This window comes from Pygoscelis adeliae, unplaced genomic scaffold, assembly GCF_000699105.1.
Source record: "Pygoscelis adeliae isolate BGI_AS28 unplaced genomic scaffold, ASM69910v1 Scaffold483, whole genome shotgun sequence".
In the NCBI taxonomy this organism is placed as follows: Eukaryota; Metazoa; Chordata; class Aves; order Sphenisciformes; family Spheniscidae; genus Pygoscelis; species Pygoscelis adeliae.
This window is the reverse complement of record NW_008824379.1, coordinates 671,484-693,718: the sequence shown is the minus strand read 5'-3', so window position 1 is coordinate 693,718 and position 22,235 is coordinate 671,484. Positions and strand designations below refer to the sequence as shown.

Genomic DNA, 22,235 nt, shown 5'->3' with positions numbered 1-22,235 from the left:
TTCCTCATTGGATATGTCAGAAGAATTTCCATATTCAGTTTAAATTGCTTGCCCCTTGGTTCTTGTGTTCAAACTCCAGAGAGAGCTATCTGATATGGAGCTGGTACCATCCTCCCACCTAAATCAAACTGTAAGTTTTAAGGAGTAGCAGAGGGAACTACTGTTAAATATAGAATTCTATTTCAAAGGTGAAGTAGAAGGAAGTAATTTATTTGAGGGGAACATATGTGAATTTATGCATATGCATTTTTAAAATTTTGTTTTACAAAAGGTGATAACTACTAAAATAATTTTATCTTCTTCAGGAGGAATCAAATTACGACTGCAAATTTGGAAGAGGAAGTTCCTAACAATACTGTTTCTTGGGATTTTGTGGATCCAGTCCAAAGAGTCAGTTGTTCTTGTTCCAGGTGAGCTTTGAAGAGAGTAAGCATTTCTCATGTTGGAAGAGCCCTGTTTAATTCAGACAGAGGTACACTTACAAAAGGGAGTTATGTTTTAGCTGAGAGAAGAGGAAACTCTAATATCAAAACTGTGATCATCACTCATATTCAGGTGATTAATGTGCATCTCGTGTCATTGTCATTTGCAGTAGTCAACTTGAGTGGAAAAATGATCCTAGACTAGAGAATGGGGGCTAGAATCACTCAAACATTTCTCATTCATAATGAACTCATCTTCAGGCTTTTCAGAGATGTGAGCTTTGAAGTTTGGAGTGGTAAGACTCATGATGAAGGGGGAGAGAAGCTGCCTAAGTTTCAGAGCATCCTGATTGAGGGATGGTGCTACTGTCCCTGTTTGGAGGAAGAGGAAAAATATCCCTGAGAAACACTTTACTCCATGTACCTCTAGTCAATCTGCCATGACTCATCGGACACCAAAAAACACCCAAGAGAATATTAAACCTTTGCAGCATGGTCATCTACTGTCAACTGATCAAAAGGAAATCACGGCTCACTTCCACAAATACTTGAAGAGTTTATTAAATTATCTGTCATCTTTGATGAATGCTTAAAGTTCCAGTACTACTCACTCAGGAAAGGCAAACCAGCACCACCAATTCTGCTTAGCCATTCTTAAAATTATCAGAGAGATGTTACAGGGCTGGGAAAAAACAGTTTCCAGTGAAATAGTCCTGTGAAATGGCTTCTACTGAAATTTTTAATTCCTAAGGTCACCATCTATTTATAAGATTGGTAAAGATGTTTTTATGACCTAAAGAAGTTATTCCTTAAGTATGCACAGATGTAAATGCCATTCGTATGATCAAACAGAAATGCTGATCGTGCTATGCTAGCCCCTTTGCTATATATCTATATATATATATTCCCCCCCGCTCCCCGTCCCGTCCCCCCCTGCCCCTCCCCAACTGCAATAAGGGTCTTTGCCAAAACAATAGTCAACACAACAGCCAGGGATGTGGCTGAAATGATTCTCTGCTTTTCGTCTGGTTGAGACATTCTTTATTTTTCTTTTAACAGCGAGGCAAACTCAAGAATACTGCTGTTGTTCATAATAGTAAAATTAATATATTGTCTAACCAAATCCTTAAGTGTGTTACCTGCCACAGCAGTCTCTGCAGAGCTTTCTGTATAGATTTGGCTGTACAGAGAAATTTAGGAATGTAGCGTTCCCACAATCTCTGAGGGGTTGTTGGTTAGAAATTTCCATTGTCCAAAATTGAATGAAGCAAGCTTGTGTCCTTGTACCTTTTGTGTTTGACTTCTCATGAAGCCAGTTCTCCTTTATGTATTTAGAAGAAGAGATAAAGGGATGCAGAGGAATTGTGCATCATACAGAGGGGGCAGAGTGTTCAACTTGGAGACTCTGTGCTGTATCTGAAGTGAAAATGTTGCTCTTCTGCAGCCTTGCTCTTTACCCCTGATTATTTGTTACTAGTATGTATATACTCAAGAACGTGGAACAGATAAATGTTTTGTCAGGATGCCAAGTGTTTCCTATGCAAAACTGAGGTCCAGCCTCGCCTGGAAAATGTGAGGAATCAATAGTGGGTAATGGAAACCTGAATCTATGGATAGGTTCAGCTGCATTTGCAATTTCACACTGTCTTTTAATACCTCCAGTGATAACTACATCATGCTAGGGTTAGTGAACACATCAACTGGGAAATTAAAACATTATCCTTAAAATGAAGGCAGTACCTGATTTCAAATGGCAATAAAAATTTTCTGTGTAGCTGCAGAAACTGGACAGCTACTGTCATACAGATATTGGTTTAGTCATTATTGTGCCCATTCTATGTATTGTATAAATGTCAAGATGTGATCTTAAATATGGAGTCTTAAAGGGTTGTCTGGTACTCGGCATCAAATTCAGGCTTCTATAGACCCAACTTTGTATGTTGAACAGCAGACTGTCTAAAATAATTTTCTGCGGTCAGTTAAAATATGGTGAATGATGGAGAATTAAGTCAACGAAATGTTACAAGAACATGCTTAAGGCAAATCTTCAGCTACTAGGGTATTAGCTCCACATTATGGGTGATTGCAGCTAAAGACCATCTGCTGTGGCAGAGAATTTGCAACATGTCCTGATAACAGCAAAGCCCACAAAGAAGGCCAGGACAATACCACACAACATGGATGATTACAGGAAAAAGATGTAGCAAGTACAAGAAGTTGTATTTGTACCATTTGACAGCCGCTGTGTACTATAAAACTTGGATTATTTCGTAGCTAAGTCATAAAAGCAGAATTGGTTTTCTTCAGTCTAGTAATCTAGTAGTCCACTTTACTTGCAATAATTTAGTTTACCTTTGTGAGTAAGAAGCATATGATATGTTTTGAAATGTTTTGTTGCTGTCCTAGATATTGTTGTTTAGAAACAAAAATAGGAATGATTTACTTTGAAATGGTATTTAACTTTAAACAGGTATAAATATTAAGCACAATACGTCTTTCAATTGGTGCTTAGCTTAAAAAAACCAAACTACTAGACAAAAAACTCCGAACAGCAAAAAAGGCCAATAAAAATATGGACAGTTAGATGTGCCTGTTGTAACATCCTTGGGGACCATCAGCTCTATGATGAAAATACTGGTTAGCAGTACGTGAAATACTGAAATTCAGTCCTGTGCTTCCCAGTCTCAGAGATACTGGATACAAATTGAAAAAAGCCATGTTAAAATATGAAGCCAGTAATAAGTGTATTTTACTGCATTTTCTTGTTTTGAATATTTTAAAATATTTATTCACGCTTTCTTCATCAGTTGGTAGTTGCTTTTTTTTTGTTTGTTTGTTTGGTTTGTTTTTGGACTAGAGTTGTACTTATTTTTCCTTACCTGATATGGAGGAGGAAACTGCCATGAAAGCATCCTGCCATGTACTGCGTCTGTGAACATAACTAAAACGATTCCAATCTGTATCTTCTGTAACAGATGCTCAAGAGTGTGCGAGAGTAGTGGTGTAGTTCCACAGCAGTCATTTTATTTGAAAGGCTATCTATCTTTCTTTAGGGTAATGAAAACAATAGTAGCTTGGATTTTTTTTTGTTATATTACTTTCCATCTGAGCAGTACTAAGCTTTTATAAACATTAAATCTTTCTTTTGAATGCTGTTTTCTGGAGACTGTCATTTTCCACTTTATAGGTCAGAGAAACTGCAGCCGAGTTGGCTTGAACGACCTGGTCCGGGTCATGTGACCATTCCAGAATCTGTTAAAGGGTCAGAAATAGACATAAGATTTCTCAGTGCTGTCCTTTGGGTTGGTTTATTTTTTCCCATTAGATCAGATAACCGTATAAACCACGCAGTGACTTGTTTCTGCCTCTGCTTTCAGGCACAAGGTTTTCAAACAGCGTTGTGCTGCTGGCTCCAGCCGTCCCCCAACGATAAATCAGCCAGGATTCAGCGTGGGAACATCATCATCTTCATCACTGCCACCTCCCGCCTCTTCAAAGCACAAAACAACAGAGAGACAGGAAAAAGGAGATAAACTGCAAAAAAGGCCTATGATGCCATTTCACCATCGGCCCTCTGTGACTGAAGAGCTATGCATGGAGCAGGACACATCAGGGCAGAAACTGGGATTAGCAGGAATTTTTCCTTAGAAGTCCCCAATTCCAGAAAATACGAGAAGCCGCTATCTATACCTGCTAGAAATCCAAGCAAGCAAATTAATATGAATCCTATGGATTCACCCCATTCCCCTACTTCCCCTCTGCCTCCCACGCTTAGCCCCCAGCCAAGAGGTCAGGAAGCAGAGAATCTGGACCCACCTTCCATACCTGTAAACCCAGCACTCTACGGCAGTGGGCTGGAGCTTCAGCCGTTGCCCAGCTTAGATGATAGGACAGTCCTTGTTGGACAGAGGTTACCTCTGATGGCAGAGGTCAGTGAGACAGCATTATACTGTGGGATAATTCAGAACAATGAGTCACTAGATATGTGGAGGACCTATAGTGTCCCATCAAGTGACGATCCAGAGTTCAGGCCGCCAGATCTTCCGTGTGAGAGATATGATGCCAAGATGGAAATAAACTCGGACAGCACTGCACTGAAAAGGTAAGAGGGCAAATTGATCTGAGTGGTGGTTTTATTAAATTATAAGCCTGACCAAACTCTGTTTTCAGTTGAAACTGAAACAAATAGAAGGCTTCACTGTAACGTCAAAGATGATGTATGCTGGAGATAATGTTAAATACTTAAATAGAAAAGTGCTATTGTAGTATGCCTCTTTTCTTTCTTATCTGGCTTTCTTTTGGGTGCTATAAGAACTGATAAATCTTTTTGTAACCTGTATCACAGTAATTTGAGCAAATGTAAGAGTTTTATTAAGCTTATGTCTTTTGATCATTTGAAAAAAGAAAATCTGTGTTTAGTTATGCATCCTTCCAGCTACATAAATGCTTGGCTTCCAGTGAAATTCTGTTTATGGCACTATAGAGGCACTTCAGTGTGGTTTCTCCAATTGCGTGGGTTGAAAATTGCACTGTACCACGCTTTCTGTAAGTAGTAGCTGATACTATATTATGGAATAATACTGCTTTTTCGTAAACCCACTGTTGGATCTTGGAAATTGATAGAAGCTTTGCTATTAACTTCAGTCTCTGCAGGATTGAAACTGAAAACCCGAACAGTCTTTCTGGTCTGTACCCGGAAAAGAGCAAATGCTAATCTGTTGTAAATGTTATTTTAATAAAACTACAGCTAACATACAGTGTCTTCCTCAGTGAAGAACGTGAACTACCTAAATTTTAAGGAATTTTTAGCTGTCTCTTTTTTTTATTTTCTTAAACATAGATTTTTCTTTCTGCAAAGATATTTATTTATTTTTAACTTTAGCATGAGAATTTGAATTAATTTTATGCCGGCCTAAAAATTATTTTTGCATTCTGACAATGCATGGAAAAAATGTACCAAAGAGAGTAGTTAATGAAAATGTATAAACTAAAATTAATTGAGAAAGAATTTTTGCTTTATGACAACATTGATTTTGGTAATTACAATGGAGTTTGCTAGGCTGAAAAGGTTATGTGTACTTCAAAGTGTTTTGATTTATATAGTGACAAGATTAATTCTTTTTTTCATTGTCCCAAAGTAATTCTTAATACAGTAAGATGTTTAATACTAAACGTAGGCAAATGCATCCTTTATTTGAGGAAAAAACATTTCTGCTGGATCAAGGAGGATGGAGTGGGATATGGGCTGTATTTGTGTGTGAGAGCTACAGATCTTAAGACCTGTTCTTTTTCTTTGCTGTAAAAGGTATGTTTGTTTTGTTTCATGATGGCTTTGTTTGCTTGTTTATTTTTACTTTCAGGCTCTTAGCACAACCTAATAAACGGTTTAAAATTCTGGAAGAGCAGAAACCAGTGCAGACGCTGAACTATCTTGACCCCTTGCCTCTAATACAACAACCTGGAGAAGGCTTGGGAGATGCTAGTGATCCTTACACTTTTGAAGATGGTGATATAAAGTACAGCTTCACTGGCAATAAAAAATGCAAACTTGGGGCTGAGAAGGATCCTTTGAAAAAGAACAAGGTAACATGTAAATCCAGCATCTTTATCATTAACGTTCATATTGGACTCACAGTACTGTAGCACAGTATTTGCTCTGCAGCGCTCTGGAAGACCCAAGCCTGTTCCACAGATCAAAATCAGAGAGATTATGTATTTCTTTCCTGCACCGGCTCACAGGAAAAAACTTCATTTCACTATGGTATTTTTGAGCTGGTGTTTGCTGGCATCCCTCTGAACCTGTTTGTATATGAAAACACTGCTGTTGCAAGGAATACTTCCTTTTTATATATATTCAGCTTGACCAGCAGCAGGTTCCAGATTTAAGCTAAGAAATAAAATATTTTGAGCCTTATATTCACTTGTAGAGATGAAAGAATTTGCTGGGCTTTTTCTTTTCTTGCTTGCTTCAGCTTGACATATCACCTCACTGCAAAGCTCAGATCTCTCCAGCCCAAGTTAATTTTTCTTCCCTTGGGCAAAATTAGTGTAAGCCTTCCGCTGAAAGGATTTGTGGCACGGACACTATATTGGTTTGGACATTTCCTTAGAGGTGTTCTTCCACATGTGAAAGAAAACAATTTGATCGCCATTCTTTGGTCATCACCTGTCCTGTATGCATCATACTTCTTATGTATCTTATCCATAATGGAGCTTGTTTCATTGTCTGGCTACTCACTCATTTGTTCTTATGCGGGTAGCCACCATGCTTAAAATTCAGGAAGATGTATTTTCTGGAGAAATTGAGGTGGCTAGTTATCTCTACTGGCTATCAAAGTTAACTGGTGTATTTGGAATCCTTTGTAAATGGATGTTACCTCATGTTTTTCCTGATACGTAGATAAACAGCAGACAACTGTGTTCTTTTCCCTCCGTAAATTTTTTTGCTTCTCAAAGCATTTAATCCAGAGCCCTGAGTTTGGCTTGACATAGGAAAACAGTTCTTCTTACATAGCTTAAATTAATACCCATTAAAAACTCTTGGGTTTTTTGTGTAGTCAGAAGATGGAATTGGTACCAAGGAAATCCCCACAACGGGTCATTCTACACCGGTTCCTGATGGAAAAGATGCCATGTCTATTTTCAGTTCTGCTCCTAAGACTGGTGAGTAAAAGGTCTTTAATTCACTCTGTAAAGCAAAAATACTCAAAGCTATACAATAAAATCTGAAAGGAAAAATCACATACTGAACATTTTACTGTAATGTGAGAGCTACAGACAGCTCCTGAGATGGAAAAAACTTGATTCTGCTTGTCCTTTTTATAATAACATGATTTATTTTTCTTTTTCAGAATATTAAAGTTGAGCATTCTTTCCTGATTGACCTTCGGTGCTTGCTTAAAACTTGTCTGCAAGGCTATTTCTAGGCTACATCTTAGAAAAGGGGGCTCAGTGACTCTTGCTTGTTCCCTGTTTAGAGTGAGAAGTAAAGTTGAAAAAAGGCGATTTTGTGTTTCTTAACTTTGCTTCCATTTTTCATGTGTTTTTCCCTTTCTTTTTTATAGATACCCGGCAAGACAATGCTGCAGGCCGAGTAGGCTCTGGTAGCCTCACGCAGGTGACGGATCTGGCTCCATCTCTTCATGATCTAGATAATATCTTTGATAATTCAGATGAAGATGAGCTTGGTGTAAGTCTTTGTAGGACTGAGTGTTCTGTAGACTTAAACCTTGGCCAAAAAAAGGAGGAGGAGGATGGAATCCTAGTGGGGAGCAATTATCCCTAATAGATAGGAGAGAGTTTCCAGGTAGGCAGGCTTGGATTTTAATTAGGAAGAATTGCTAGCAAAGAGAGGTATCCTTTCAGGAGATCCATCAAAGAGGGAAATCATCACTCTATAATTCAGGAATATTAGGACATGACTTAGGTAACATCAAAGCTTGTGTTGTCTGACAGTTTTTCAGTCATGAGGGGAACCTGTGTACAACTAACTCACTGATGATTCAGTCATTGCATAGACAGGCTATAAGAATACTTCCATAGGTAAAGTTTTATAAATGCATTACATCTAGTTTTGTGTCCTTAGCTTTTGTCAGTATTTTGTGTTCGTTTGAGAGTTATGGAAAAGATGCTAGTTTCATTAACTGGTGATTTGTTCTTTTACCTTGTCTGAGAAGCTGCCCAAAGAAAAATAAATTCAGCCTTATTGAATTTCAGTAATTCTCTGAAGCATGTTTCTTTCTATTCCTACAAGCAGTTTATTTCAGTGCAAAGAGGAATAGTTGCTGAATATTAGGAAATACAAAAGGAAAAGCAGATTTATATCAATTACCAGGGAAAAAATCAAGACACATGGAAAGGCAAAGATTTGAATAATTACTATTTTTAAGCTTCATCTATATAGCCATAATGATACAGAAGGTGATCCTAAACTGACTGATAGTAGGTAATAGTGTTTAAAAGTCTAGTGTCTGGTTCGTGGCAGTACTTTTCAAGTACACCAATTTGTTTACCACTTCCCCCTGTTCTGTGGTTCCACACGAACTGCACTTAAGATGTCGCAGTTAATATGCAAATCTACTAGAGGACTGTTCTGTCAAAATAAAAAATTACCTTTTTCTGTGAAGTTGGCCTGGACAGACCTAATGTTCTTCCTGTCTTAAAACTTGCGTGTGTTGGGCTGTCCCCTGTGGTAATCTGTTTATGGTGTTCTTGCTCTCCATGTCGAATTCTCATTATTATCTTAGAGTGGTCCAAACATGGAAGCAAGTAGAGTATTCACATTAATTTCAAGCTCAGTGTTTGTGATAACATTTTCTATATAATTTGTGTGTATATAGATACATATGCTTATATGTATGTATCTATATATTGGGGGGGGTGGTGTATAGACAAGCAAATATTTCAGAGACTTTGTTTTGTTTTGGTGTTGAAAGAGAGGAAAAAGAAATCCAGACTCCTTGGGCGGGAGCGGATGGGAGAGTAGAAAAGTATACTTTTTTTTCTTGTGAAATCTCATTCAGAGAGTTTTCAGAATTTTTAATAGCTTATGAATTCTAATGTTTTGTATATTTTTTAATATGGTATGTGATTATTCTGCTTTTAGGCTGTATCACCAGCTCTTCGGTCATCAAAAATGCCCGCAGTAGGGTCTGAGGAGCGCCCTGTAGGGAAGGATGGTAGAACAGCAGTACCTTACCCACCAAGTAAGTAGCAGCAACTGATTACCACTTTGACCGTTAAAATCTCCTTATAGCTACCATACTGCCTTTATGTAGGAGGCTTATAATGTCACTTTTTCAGGACTGAGAGGTAGTGTGCATATTTTGTTCTGTAATTACCAGATGCCAATATGAAAAGAGGATAAGCAGATTTTAATGAAAACAGTGGATGGTAATGTAGACATACATTTTTAATGTGCCTGCTGAGATTTGAGATGCTCCTCTTCTGACATTATTGTCTTAGATTGGAAGTATGGGAGGGATTTTTACAAATCTTCATTTAGAAGCTATCCCCTCTATTCTCAAGTCAGTATCTAATCTCAGTTAGTCATTTACGCCATTACCATATCCCTCTAAAGTAAAGTACAAATCATTCTTCTTTTTAAAGAATTCGAAGAATTTAAAGCTGTGACTTACCAATTGGCCATTATGGTGCAACCTGTCTTGGAAGATTGCATTCAGCATTTGACAAATTCAGACTAAAATCACCTTCAGGGTTTAATCTAGATATGGAAGTGCGTGATTAAAATCGAAGGACTAGGTTCTACCTGAAGACATATTGTAGACTTTTTACAGCTGGTTATGGTGGAAGTGATGCTTGTGCAGGCACTACACATGTACAGGGAAGGCTATAGGAGTGCAGGAAACTTACAAATCAAATTTAGTATGCTGAAAATGTATGAAACAGATGAAAAAGGTAGGGCTTTTTTATAAGGACTTTGCCAACAACTGTTGGGAATGATAAATTTTAATCTCTGAGATAGATGGGCTTTCTTGCATTTCTTGCACCTGAAAGGAGGTTGTAGCGAGGTGGGGGTCAGTCTCTTCTCCTAAGTAACAAATATATGTATGTGTATATGTATGTGTGCTTAGGGACATGGTTTGGTGGTGGACTTGGCAGTGCCAGGTTAACGGTTGGACTCGATGATCTTAAAGGTCTTTTCCAACCTAAATGATTCTACGATTATATAGGTGGCATTTCTCTTGAGATGAAAGAGAAATGTGTATATGTATGTGTATATGTATGTGTGAGAGGAGGAAGGTGAGAATTTTTGGTATAATACTAACCAATCAAATTATGAATTACAAATTACTTAGTGGTGAGCAGGAAGAATGTTTGATTTTTGTGGCCTCTATAAGCAGGAATCAAATCTCTCTGCAAATCATTCTTTAATGCCTTCTCATTACCTTTAGCTGGTAATGAGAACAAATTGAGGAGAAGAAAAAAAACAGTCTGAATGAGATGAGTCAGAGTTTTATGGACCCATAAAAGCTGTGCTGATTTACTCAAATGTAGAAGTCTGAAGTATACAGAGATTGGATTTTGACAGATTTAGTTGATCCATAGCTTTTTAAAATATGCAAAGCTTTTTCAAGCATGACATACATGAAAATGAATAATGATAGTTAGCCTGTAATTTTTGTAATTAAACTTTTTTATGAATCCGCACTGCAGAATTTTGCTAACTGGAGTGAGCTTGACTGTGAGAAAATGATATACTATAGAGCTGTATGAAATAAGTTAAATAGATACACTCCACTTCTGTTTTGTAGCTGTCCCCTTGACACCAGCTGTCAAGGCATAACAGTATCTGCAGGGAACTGAAATGCCTTGTACATCATAATAAAGTCCTACTGACCACATTTCATTTTAATCTTCCTTCCTGTCCCCCTTTCTCCAATTTCTGAAGCACACTTCTCTTTGTTGAAAAACAGAGGCAGTAGCTAATCCAGCTGGCATCCTGAAGATTGTATTTCATACTAGCATTGGGTGGACGATAGTTTTTTCCATTCTACTGAACCTGTTTTCAACATTAATTTATCCTATATCTGGACAAGACTGAGGTCTTCGAAATTCAAAGACTGAGAAAGGAGGGGGGGGAGGAACTGAGTGGGAATAATTCATAGCCCGTTCTTTACTGCTCCAGGTTGTGAAAGACTTTGGGTTCAGCTTTGACTATTATTACCAACAGAACTCCGTTTTGAGAGGTCTTCACCTATTTGAGTTGTTTCACTTTGTCTAAAGAATTAAATAGACTGGCTGGCTCATCTCTGTGCACAAAAAACCTGAAATTCGGGTTTTGGCTCTGTCAAGGCAGAGTGGAAACACATCTCAAGGTTGTAGCATCCTACAAAAATGTACTGTTAGTGTATGTATTTGTATACTCTCTATATAATTTAAATTCCATCACTTATTTCTGTCTTTTTCAATTAGTTTTTGAGAGTAGTACTATGTTTCACCAGTTTGGATTTCCACAACACAGTGTTTCCCAGTCAGAAATTCATCTGTATTTATTTATGAATTTTCCATAATCTTTAGTCTGCAAAAGTTATGGAATACAAGTATGTTCTTGTGCCCTATCAACTTGGGTTGGATGTATGATTAGGAATGGAAATGGAATTGGGCATTTAGTCTGTCAGAAAAAGTATTTAAGAGACACTATGGGAATTTACCCTTCTCTAATTTGAGTATTTTAAGAGTGAATTCACCAGAGTGATGATTATTTCCAGAGAATATCTGTCCTAATTCAAGTCAGGAGAAGATAGCATATATTCTGAGTATTAAGCATAATAAATATGGAAGCTGGTAGCTGGAAGGAAAAAGAATGTAGCTGGGGAGAAAATACTAGACTATTCTAATTTTTGTTTGATTGCATTACACTTTATGAAGCATTTCTGTTAGGGTTTTTTGTTTGTTTTGCTTAAAGAAGAAAAATATACGATGGATGATTACATTACGTTCATTTACTGAGAAGTAATTTAGGGATTTTCCTGGCTTAATGTCTTGTGATGCAAAATTATAATTTTGTGGCTTCCTCTGACACTTGTCACTTTTGGATGCCTGGCAGTCTGATTCTCAAGCAAAATTGCCTGTGTTTGTTAGCAACAGTAGCCTGTCTTATCTTCAGGCATTATGTCGCTATGGACCAAATGAGACTACAATGACTGTATGTCAGTGGAAAAATGCAGCTAAGTGCATGCTAATTCCAAAAGCCTCCCGTTTTAGGGCTCGGAATCAGCTCTAAAAAGGGGAAGAAACTACTCCGTATCTCTTTAGTAACAGTTGCTGGGGTGAACTTTGCATTAATGTCAATTAATCTCTTCTGTTATGAAATATTTTTTTGTTGCTGTTAAAATTGTACATAGAATCTGTGTATCTACCAGTTTGTTGTTTCTGCTGAACAATAAGCTTGCAAAGTATCCCTAGGAATTTTTGGAATTTATCCCTAGGAGTCAACTTTTTGTCTAGATTTATACTGGTGTCAGAACTCTAGTAAGTCTGTAGTATCTTTGCTAGGTTTTAACTGATGAAATAAGAGCTAGTATTGTCAGTCTCTTCTGTTTTATTGGATTTCCTGGAGAATTTGTATTTTAATGATTAACAGTGCGTTATTTCATCATACTTAGCTGTGGCAGATCTCCAAAGGATGTTCCCAACACCACCTTCTTTAGAACAACACCCTGCCTTCTCCCCGGTAATGAGTTATAAAGATGGAATAAGTTCCGAGACTGTGACTACCTTGGGAATGATGGAAAGTCCTATGGTCAACATGGTTCCAACACAGCTTGCTGAGTTTAAAATGGAGGTGGACGATGGATTAGGTAGCCCTAAGCCCGAAGAAATTAAGGTAACACGCCAAAGATACGGTATTTTTATAATCTCATCGGTGTATGTTTTGATTTTTATAAACAAGTCACGTGTTTTGTAGCGTGTGTAGCAGACTACTTTAACAAAAGTGAACTGGATCCATATAAAGTACGTATCAGTCTTTAGCTGGAAAAAAAAATTTCTCTAGTAAAAGAGCTTTTTTTAATTGTTTCCCTGATTTTAACTATAGGTGTTTTTCTTCTCGTAATTTTATGTTTGTAATGTTTTTGGGTGTTCTCAGGAAACAAACAATATTGTATGTGAAACAAGCCCTATGCCTAACAGAAAGAATGTACGTATATGAAAAAAACATCATGCTTGTGACTAAGTAGCTGTTAAATGATGTATTTCTTCAGATAATTTTTCTGTAGCACCTTTTATGTATAGCCACTCCTTGCTGCCAGTCTCTGGGGATGCAGCTAGGATAAAATCATGCATGTAGAAAGGCTGCCTTTTTCTCTCTGAAATGTTGCCTTTTTTGGTTAGGGTTGAAAATCTCTGAGAAAGCCCAGGGGTTGAACTTGCTCTGTTTCTTCTTCAGCTGATGTTACTTCACAAGTTTTAAGGCCAGATGGGACCATTCTTATCTGACTTTCTGTATAACACAGGTCAGGTAATGTCACATAGTTACTCCTATATTGAGTCCTATAGTGTATCTGAGTAAAGAACTATTTTTAAGTGGGGACTCTGCTGCTGGGTGCTAGTACTCACCTCCCCAACTTTACATATCAAGATGTATCCATTTTTCCATAGCATCACATAAAAGGACTTAACATGAGCACCTAGCGTACATTGATTTGTATTTCATTGTTCATCTTTAGCACAGGTTAAGAGGTAGGATAAAATCATTCTGCCTGCTTGTGTGTATTCTGCATTACTTAACTTTTTGGGCCAATTTTCGTCACTTTTGTCAGAAGTTATTTTATCATATTTCCATGCATATAGCCTGAGGGGTTTTTTTTATTTAAAATGCACATTTCCGTGTAGAAATACACATCACCTTGTTCTGCAGCAAGCTCATTTGTACGCAGGTAATAAAAAGGGAGATACACACTCTAACTCCGACTTCCTGGTAGTCCCCAACCCTTGATTTTATAGCCCAATTCTTCTCCTTCAGGCCCACCCTGTCCCTAATCTGCCACAGCCTGTTCCTTCTATTTCAGCAGCCATTTCTCTCCCCAACACCACCTCCTTCCCTGTCATTTTGTGCTCCTGTGAATGTTGGAATTAACTGAAGGCTTATTTTTAAGCATCTGCATTGCTGAGAGAGCTATACACAGAAAGATACAGCACTTGCAGTTGCATGGACAAGAAGTGGCTATATATCAATATCGGAATACTGATATATAAATTTATCTTAGTATAAATGATTTAGTCAGCTATGAATTAGTAAATTTTCCTGCATGGCAGTAATAGTATACTTCAGGCAGACTGCAAATAAAGCACAGGCAAGCCACAGGGTGACTTTCTCCGTAAGAGCATTCGGTTTTGTCCCTGGGACAGGAGGAAGTCCCTGTCCTTGGGAGGAAGTAAGACAGCTTGTTGCATTCAGGGATTATGTCTCCATGCTATGATAAAATGTGTCTAGTCAGACCCAGGAGTTACCAGCTCACAGGGCTGCAAATTAAGCTGACACCTGTGAAGGGGCTGAGCTGGTAGAGAGCTTTTACAAACAATTCTGTTGAGAAGGAGAAACTTTGCAGAAGTGTAAGGGAGTTAGTTATCAGTGTGCCCCTCGTGAAGACAGTTACCCACCTGGAAAGCTGGGCATGCGTAGCAAGTGTGCTTTGTTACTGCAAGATCTCTTCTTCCTTCTATCCTAACTTCATAACTTGAAGGCATGATGAGAAAAGGCATTTTCTTAGAGGCTTTGCTGAAGTACAGCTGTCCATTTGCCTTCTATAGTTTGTGTATCTACCAATTTTTATACCATTATAGATGTTTGAAATAAGTTTTTTATAAGGTTTGTAAGACTTTGCCTTGCCACCACGGACCTTGCTGTTTTTTTTCTTCTGTTTGTGCAGTAAACTATTTGCTTAAGACTAGGATAATTTGGGCCTGGACAGAAATTCTGTATTGGAATTCGTTGAGCTGAAAGTTTTTGAGTGGGAAGAGATTTTAGGGCGTCACTGATACTGAAGATACTTTAATCTCCCTCACAACCATTTTAGGAGTATTAAACTACATGTTTTAATTCTGCCTGATAACATTTCCAACAGCACAGTTTACTTGCTTCTAAGTGTGTCACACCTGCTCATACACACCAGTGGGGGAAACAAGCACCTAAACCCATTGCTAATCATTTTGAGAACATGTAAGTAGATTTCTTGCGCTGAGTATTCAGCAGCTGAAGATAGTAATCCACACATTTCTCATCTCTCAATGCTTTACAAAGTGCAAGGGAAAAAATGCAAAGATCTAATGAGATGTTAAATACTGAAATTCTGAGAGAGACTACTGTTACTGTTTTAATAATGATTTTTACTTTGCAGTAGTGCCTTGAAAGGACTAGCTTTTTTCTTCTGAAAGAAACTTGGAATAGGTCTAGAAACTCTGGCTGAAGTTCTTGTCATCATTCTCTGCCAACAAACATGACAGCCAATGAAAGTCCGGTTTGACTGGACTTCATTTATATTTATATTTAATATTATGTTTACCAGCTGTTTTATATATTTATATTTAATACTATATTTATATTTAATATTTGGAATGTGTGAAGTGTCCGCTGTTATTACTTGGATTGTGTTAATCCCCAACATGGGGGTTATTCAGAGAGGCTGACTTAAGGCACCTAAGGTTTCTTCACACTGTGACTCAGCCTCTCTCTCCATTGTCAGTATAGAAGTCTCGCAAAGATCAACCTTTTAAGTGCCTAAATTAGGTGCTTAAAGTTAGGTAGTACGAAAATTTCATAGTACACTACTCACTTTTCAGACATAGCTTGTCTTAAATGAGTCTAATCTAATTGTGCAATCTACTGACGTTAAAGTCGTAGAGCATCTCAATGTAACAAGGAGCCTCAGCTGAGTTTCCTTGAAGGAACTGCTCTTGAGTGTTTTATAGAATGAATAAATATAGTTAACTTCAGAAAAAATGCAGTGTGGAGGGTTCAAACAGTACAATAGGTTTTAATTTTAAAAAAAATCTAAATATAAAGAGCAACCTTACCGTATTGTAAACAATGTCACTTGGATATTGCAGGATTTTTCGTACGTGCACAAAGTTCCATCATTTCAACCTTTCATGGGCTCCTCCGTATTTGCTCCACTGAAGATACTGCCAAGTCAGTGCCTCCTACCTCTGAAGATACCAGATGCCTGCATTTTCAGGCCTTCTTGGGCTGTTCCTCCTAAAATTGAGCAACTTCCTTTGCCGCCTGCAGCCACTTTCATTAGAGATGGCTACAAGTAAGTACAGTCTTGTAGGAAATTAGTTTGTCACACCCATACCTAAAATGGCTCGTTAGTTAAAATTTTGTATGTATTAACAGCGCTTTACTATGCACCAGAACCATAAAATATCCTGCAAATGTATTTTAAACCTTTCCAATTTGTCATTGTCTCAGATCAAATGTTCCAATAGTAGGGACATTTGAATTAAAAACAGCTTTTGGAAATTGGTGGTGTTACAGTATGTGTCCACTACAGTCTTAGCGCTTTTAGAAGAACAGGAACATGTGGTACTTGAATTAATTGCCATTTCTGATGCAGGAAAATACTGTAATTCAACATAAAACAGAAGTGTTAGGGAATAAAATTTATGCCCTTAACCTCTCACGTCTCTGTCCTCCCGTTTCAGTGTCCAACTCTCTAGCCTACAGTTAGGCACCCCTCTTGTTTGTACTTGCATATTCAGTTTGAGCTTCAGTCTGGTGATACCTGGTCCTGATGATACCAGTTTGCCTTCTGAGGGCACTTCAAATTTTGAGTAGGCCTGTGACAGCTCTCTTCTCCATGTTCTCATGTTAGCTCTTCTGAGTTCTTGTGATTTAACCTGAATGGGTCACATATGGAGCTGCTAATCAGACAGATGCCGATCGGATGTATGCTATCCTCCCCTTTCTAAATACTAATAGAAAAGATGCCAAGTCTCTCTTGACTATGAGTGCTGTGACCGATAAGCAAAGACTGCTATTAAATTTAAAAGCTTGTATTCCTTACTCAGTTCTCAGAAATTAGCAATGTTTATGGAAGAAATTCATTGCCGGAGATTTTGAAAGCTATCAAGAATTTGCACCATTAAATTCATAAAACCTCTTAAAAGGCATCATAATAGTACAAAGGTCTCCTGCTGCACTGCATTCATTTCTAGAGGAAGTAGGCTGTATCTTTAAATCAGTCTGTAAATCCTTTAAATCAGTCCTTTTCCAGCTCCAAAGGATCCTTCAGCGTTCGCAAAAGAATTGCGAAAAAGAAATTGTAAACCCTTGATAGTGCCTAGGGAGCAATTTAATTCTCAGGTTTTTTCATAATAGTAACTGATTCACCAGGCCTGAGCTGGTTATTAATTTCAGGTATTTGTTGGGGGAAAAAACCCCTTTCATTTCCAATATAATCCAATTAGAGTGAAGATTATTACTGCAGGCTTCCAACAGAGTGGTGATTGCCAATCAAGGTTTCTAGGTCACCTTTTCTTATTAGTCTGAGGCATTCAGTATGCTTCAGACTCAGAACTCCTTCAAACCTTTGTTCATTTTTTTTTCCTCTCTTGCTTTGAGTTGGACATACATCAGTTCAAGGTAATAAAATGATTCTACGGAATAAGGTCTTCATTATTTTCCTTTTCAAGTCACTAATGATATGTGAGCATTAAAACAGTACTCCTTTTAAATAACACACAAAATACACAGTAAGAACAGACAAACATGAAAAAAAACTGTTTCCCTTCCTTTATCAAGAGACTCATTGAGTTCTTACACTTTTTCCTTGCCCTAATACGCAATGAACACATTTCAAGAAAAGTGAGCAGCTTAATAGCAACTTGGAAGGAGAAAAGTTAAGTAAAGATCTTATTCTTTTGATTGGCCTCATATTACCTGTTTCTTGATATAATGAGTCATTCCAGAGAGAAGATAGATCTCATGGGAATGTACAAACTGTTCTTTGGTCACTTAAATTTGGCAGAAAATGGCAAAAACAGAGCAATAAAAACCAGTCATGACAGGAGATGGCCCAAAAATATGATTCTTAGCTTTACTGGACTAAGAGTTTGTAATGGAACGTGTCATATTGGGCTGTAGAGTGTGTAATCCTAAATGAGTATTTGCATTTATTTATAGTATCTCAGATCCTGTTATCAGTTGCATACCACCATGAGGCAATATCGTATGAGTGCCACGTGCATGACTTCCGACAGCTATTTAAAGTGATAATATCTAAAAAAAGTAAGATTTCTATGCCTCTGAAATATTTTCTTCATTTTCACTGATGTATATCTCTTCACAGATAATTGTGTTTAAAACAACAACTGCAATTCTTTCTCTTTTCCCTAAAAGAGCTACAGATATCCTAAAATCTTAACTTGGTAATTTATCTAGAGATTCTTCTCAAGAGCATTTGAGTTTTAGGCCATGGGAATAATCTTTAAGAGGGCTAAGTGCCTGAGATGATAATTTTTTATTATGCTGATAAGAAACAACGGTGTTCATGGTGAGCATTAAAATTTTAGTTGAGAGACATGAGTAAAAGGTTATGAACAGAATGTCTGAAGGTGTTCTTTCTTTACTGCAGTTACAATGAATCCTTTCGGTTTTCACCATCTCCTTGCATTTAAAAATAAGTTTTGACAAAATCAGTCTTCACAACCAACCAGTTTGTGATGGCATTTGACTCTGTTTTTTCATATATTTCTTGTAGCAATGTGCCTAGTGTTGGGAGTTTGGCCGACCAAGACTATCTTCAGATGAACACTCCTCAGATGAATACACCAGTGACGCTAAATAGTACTGCTCCAGCCAGCAACAGTGGAGCAGGAGTTCTGCCGTCACCAGCAACTCCCCGCTTCTCTGTCCCTACCCCACGCACTCCCAGGACCCCAAGGACTCCTAGAGGTGGGGGTACTGCGAGCGGTCAAGGATCTGTAAAATATGACAGCACAGATCAAGGTTCACCTGCTTCTACCCCTTCTACAACACGACCGCTTAATTCTGTGGAGCCAGCCACTGTCCAGCCAATCCCAGAAGCCCACAGCCTGTATGTCACCTTAATTCTTTCAGACTCTGTGTTGAACATCTTCAAAGACCGTAACTTTGATAGTTGTTGTATATGCGCCTGCAATATGAATATTAAAGGTGCAGATGTTGGATTATACATCCCAGATTCATCTAATGAGGATCAGTACCGTTGCACCTGTGGCTTTAGCGCTATTATGAACCGCAAATTAGGTTACAACTCTGGGCTCTTCATTGAGGATGAGCTGGATATTTTTGGCAAGACCTCAGACATTGGCCAAGCTGCAGAAAGACGACTGATGATATGTCAAAGCAACTTGATCTCTCAGATGGGAGAGGGAGCTAGAAGGACCCAGGAACCCCCAATGAGCCTCCTCCTCCTCCTCCAGAATCAGCACACACAGCCTTTCACATCTCTGAGCTGCTTGGATTATATGTCCTCCAATAACCGTCAGACGCTCCCATGTATGAACTGGAGTTACGACAGACTGCAGGCAGACAGTAACGACTCCTGGATAGAATGCTTCAATGCCCTTGAGCAAGGCAGGCAGTATGTGGATAACCCCACTGGTGGAAAAGTGGATGAAGCCCTAGTAAGAAGTGCCACTGTACATTCTTGGCCTCACAGCAATGGTATGGGTCAGAAGAGATTATTTTTTTTCTTTGAATTCTTTTGTGACCTCTGTAAATTTGTTTAAAACTTGCCAATTGCGAGCCACTTAATCTTTATGTGGGAAATGATACGCATAAAAATATTCTAGAAATAAAGTAGATTTCTGAAAGCTTTATAAATTACATATAAAGCACCAATAATCCAGTTGTCCTTAGACTTTGTGGTCTAAATTGTGTGAGAATCTGTGGAAGTTCACAAATCTGAAGCAGAGATGCAAAACAAATTCAAGTATTGAGGGGAGGGCAGAATTATGGCCCCTTTTGTTTGGAAAAGGGTATAAGCAATCAGCAGAAAAGAACTGCTCTGTATGAAAGTGTCACCAAGGGAAAAAAAAAAGTGATTTTATAATCAAATATTAGCTGTTCATATGCTGAAGATGCTCTGACTTCTTATGAACTGAGTGGGACAACAGTAACATTGAAAGGTGTGTGAAAAGGACTATGGTAGCTTTATTTCAGTAATGTTTTCATAAAGTACCACATTAAATGCCATTAAGCTAATTAGAGCTGTACAAATGTAATGGGCATAGCGAAGAGCAACGAGAAGGAACAATAAACCAGAAAATGTTGCCACCTCAAAATAATCCTTCCTGTTCCTCACTGAAAATGATTGATGCTCCTTTGTCGTTTGCAGTTTTGGATATCAGCATGCTCTCCTCCCAGGATGTGGTGCGCATGCTGCTGTCGCTACAGCCCTTTCTCCAGGATGCTATCCAGAAGAAGCGAACAGGAAGGACCTGGGAGAACATCCAGCATGTGCAGGGACCACTCACCTGGCAGCAATTCCATAAGATGGCAGGACGGGGAACCTATGGTACGTATATTGTGTTATAGGCCAACAGTTAAAATAAAAGCATAGTTTTCTAGAAATGTGCACTTTCTTTTGGAAGTACGTTAGAACAAATGGGCTCCTTAGATAGCTTTTTTTTCTCTTTTTTTATTCTTTTGGGCTCTTCAGATAGCTTTTTTTTTTTCCTTTTTTTTCCTTTATTTTTTCTTTTTTCTTTTTTTTTCCCCCCCCCCCCTCGTCTTTTTTTCCCCAAATGCCTTAAAAGGCATTTGAAGTACCTGCTTGAATACCATAGTGGAGGTTTCACTGTTCCAGATTGATGAATATTTACAGAGTGCAAAAATGCTGGGTGAGGATCAAACTCCCTGTCCGAATCTGTATTTTGGCTTGTACTGAAACTAGCTGGTATATAAATAACGTGAAGAGAGGAAGCTGTTAAAATTGTACCAAATCGTAATGGGGAAGAGGGGCTTTCTGAGCTATACAGATATACAAAAAGTGGGTATGCTTTCTCCATGAAGAGCTTTGCTTGTTCTAAAGTTTTCCCATAGTCTTAATAAGAAGTTTCAGTTTAAGTATCTCCTGGTTATAAGTGACACTTCTGGAAAATACAAATTACAAAATAGATTTTGTATGTGCACACTTGCAAAATAATGACTGACCTTTAAATATATATTTCTCACCTGCAATTTATTTCAGCCTTAACCAATGCAGTCTTGCTTAGTGTTTTTTTTTCCTACAGTTCCATTGTGCCTTGCTTTATTTTCTCTCTGTTGGTATTTAATATATTGCTGCTTTCCTTTGGGGCTAGGACAACTTGTGGTAACTACAGTTCCAGTCTAAAGCTATTGTGCTTCATGAAGAGTACTTCTAATCTAATAATTTTTCCAGCATTTGTAACTTTAAGAGTTAGGATTTGCCAATTGCTACCAGAGAATAAAACCAAAATTACCATATAGTAAGTAGCAGAGCCTTTGATATAAATTCGGTAATTTTCACTGAATGTTGACTTTTTCATAAAGTTGGATTATATTCTGCAGAAACTACCGGGTATATTTTTGCTTGAAATTTTTAGCAATATTTCTGCTAACGAGCATAGTGTCTGGGAGATACCGTGTTAAACCGGATGGTAATCCTCTCAGCTGTGACAGCAAGTGCTCTGGAGCACTTCCTATGGAGAGGAGCAGGAGGCAATTTTTAGAATTATGGTAACTTTGCTTAGCATTATATACCTGGGAATAAGTTTGCCTAAACATTTTACTTAATAATTTTGCACAACTGGGTGGAGGTAGATGAAGAACTGTAAAATCAGATTTTATGTTTTCGTGTTATTACTTTTGGTTGAATAGGGACTTGTGAGATGTGGTTATGGTGATGACAAAGTAAAACCACGAGATTAAGCCTCGGGAAGGGCAATACAGGTATTTACAGTATACTGAAAGATGTTTTATTGCAACTTTCTAGGAAAGCTTAAATGGTGCTTGGATCAGCTCCCTCTACTTTGGCTGACTGAACTTTGATTTTATGACATTTCTTAAGTACAACATAAATCTTTCTTCTCCTTTATTAAATTTTTTTTTCCAAGGAAAAAGACTGTGGGAGAACATGGTTTATCAGGCATGATAGAGCCTCGGTATATGTTTCCACACCTATGCTCAAACTTCTAGGAAACTCAGCATGGCAAGGGATTAGTTATTTCCAGTATTCCTGTAAAAGAACCCACTTCCTGGTACATCAGAGAACCCACTGCAGTTAAACCAGTTATTTTAACATTTTTTTCTTTCTCTTTTTCTCTTTGAGCTCAGAGAGGAAC

The 22,235-nt window shown here is 37.9% G+C and overlaps 1 protein-coding gene across 1 annotated transcript in view; it reads left to right on the top strand.

Annotated features, from left to right (window-relative positions):
- MED13L (mediator complex subunit 13-like) overlaps positions 1-22,235 on the top strand; it is a 195,119-nt gene that overhangs the window by 148,695 nt on the left and 24,189 nt on the right. The window contains 12 exon segments of the mRNA XM_009320204.1: positions 306-410; positions 3,800-4,059; positions 4,062-4,524; positions 5,783-6,005; positions 6,980-7,085; positions 7,487-7,611; positions 9,028-9,127; positions 12,551-12,771; positions 15,993-16,198; positions 18,647-19,593; positions 20,267-20,450; positions 20,847-20,870. Of these exon segments, the coding sequence (XP_009318479.1) occupies positions 306-410; positions 3,800-4,059; positions 4,062-4,524; positions 5,783-6,005; positions 6,980-7,085; positions 7,487-7,611; positions 9,028-9,127; positions 12,551-12,771; positions 15,993-16,198; positions 18,647-19,593; positions 20,267-20,450; positions 20,847-20,870 (2,964 nt within the window).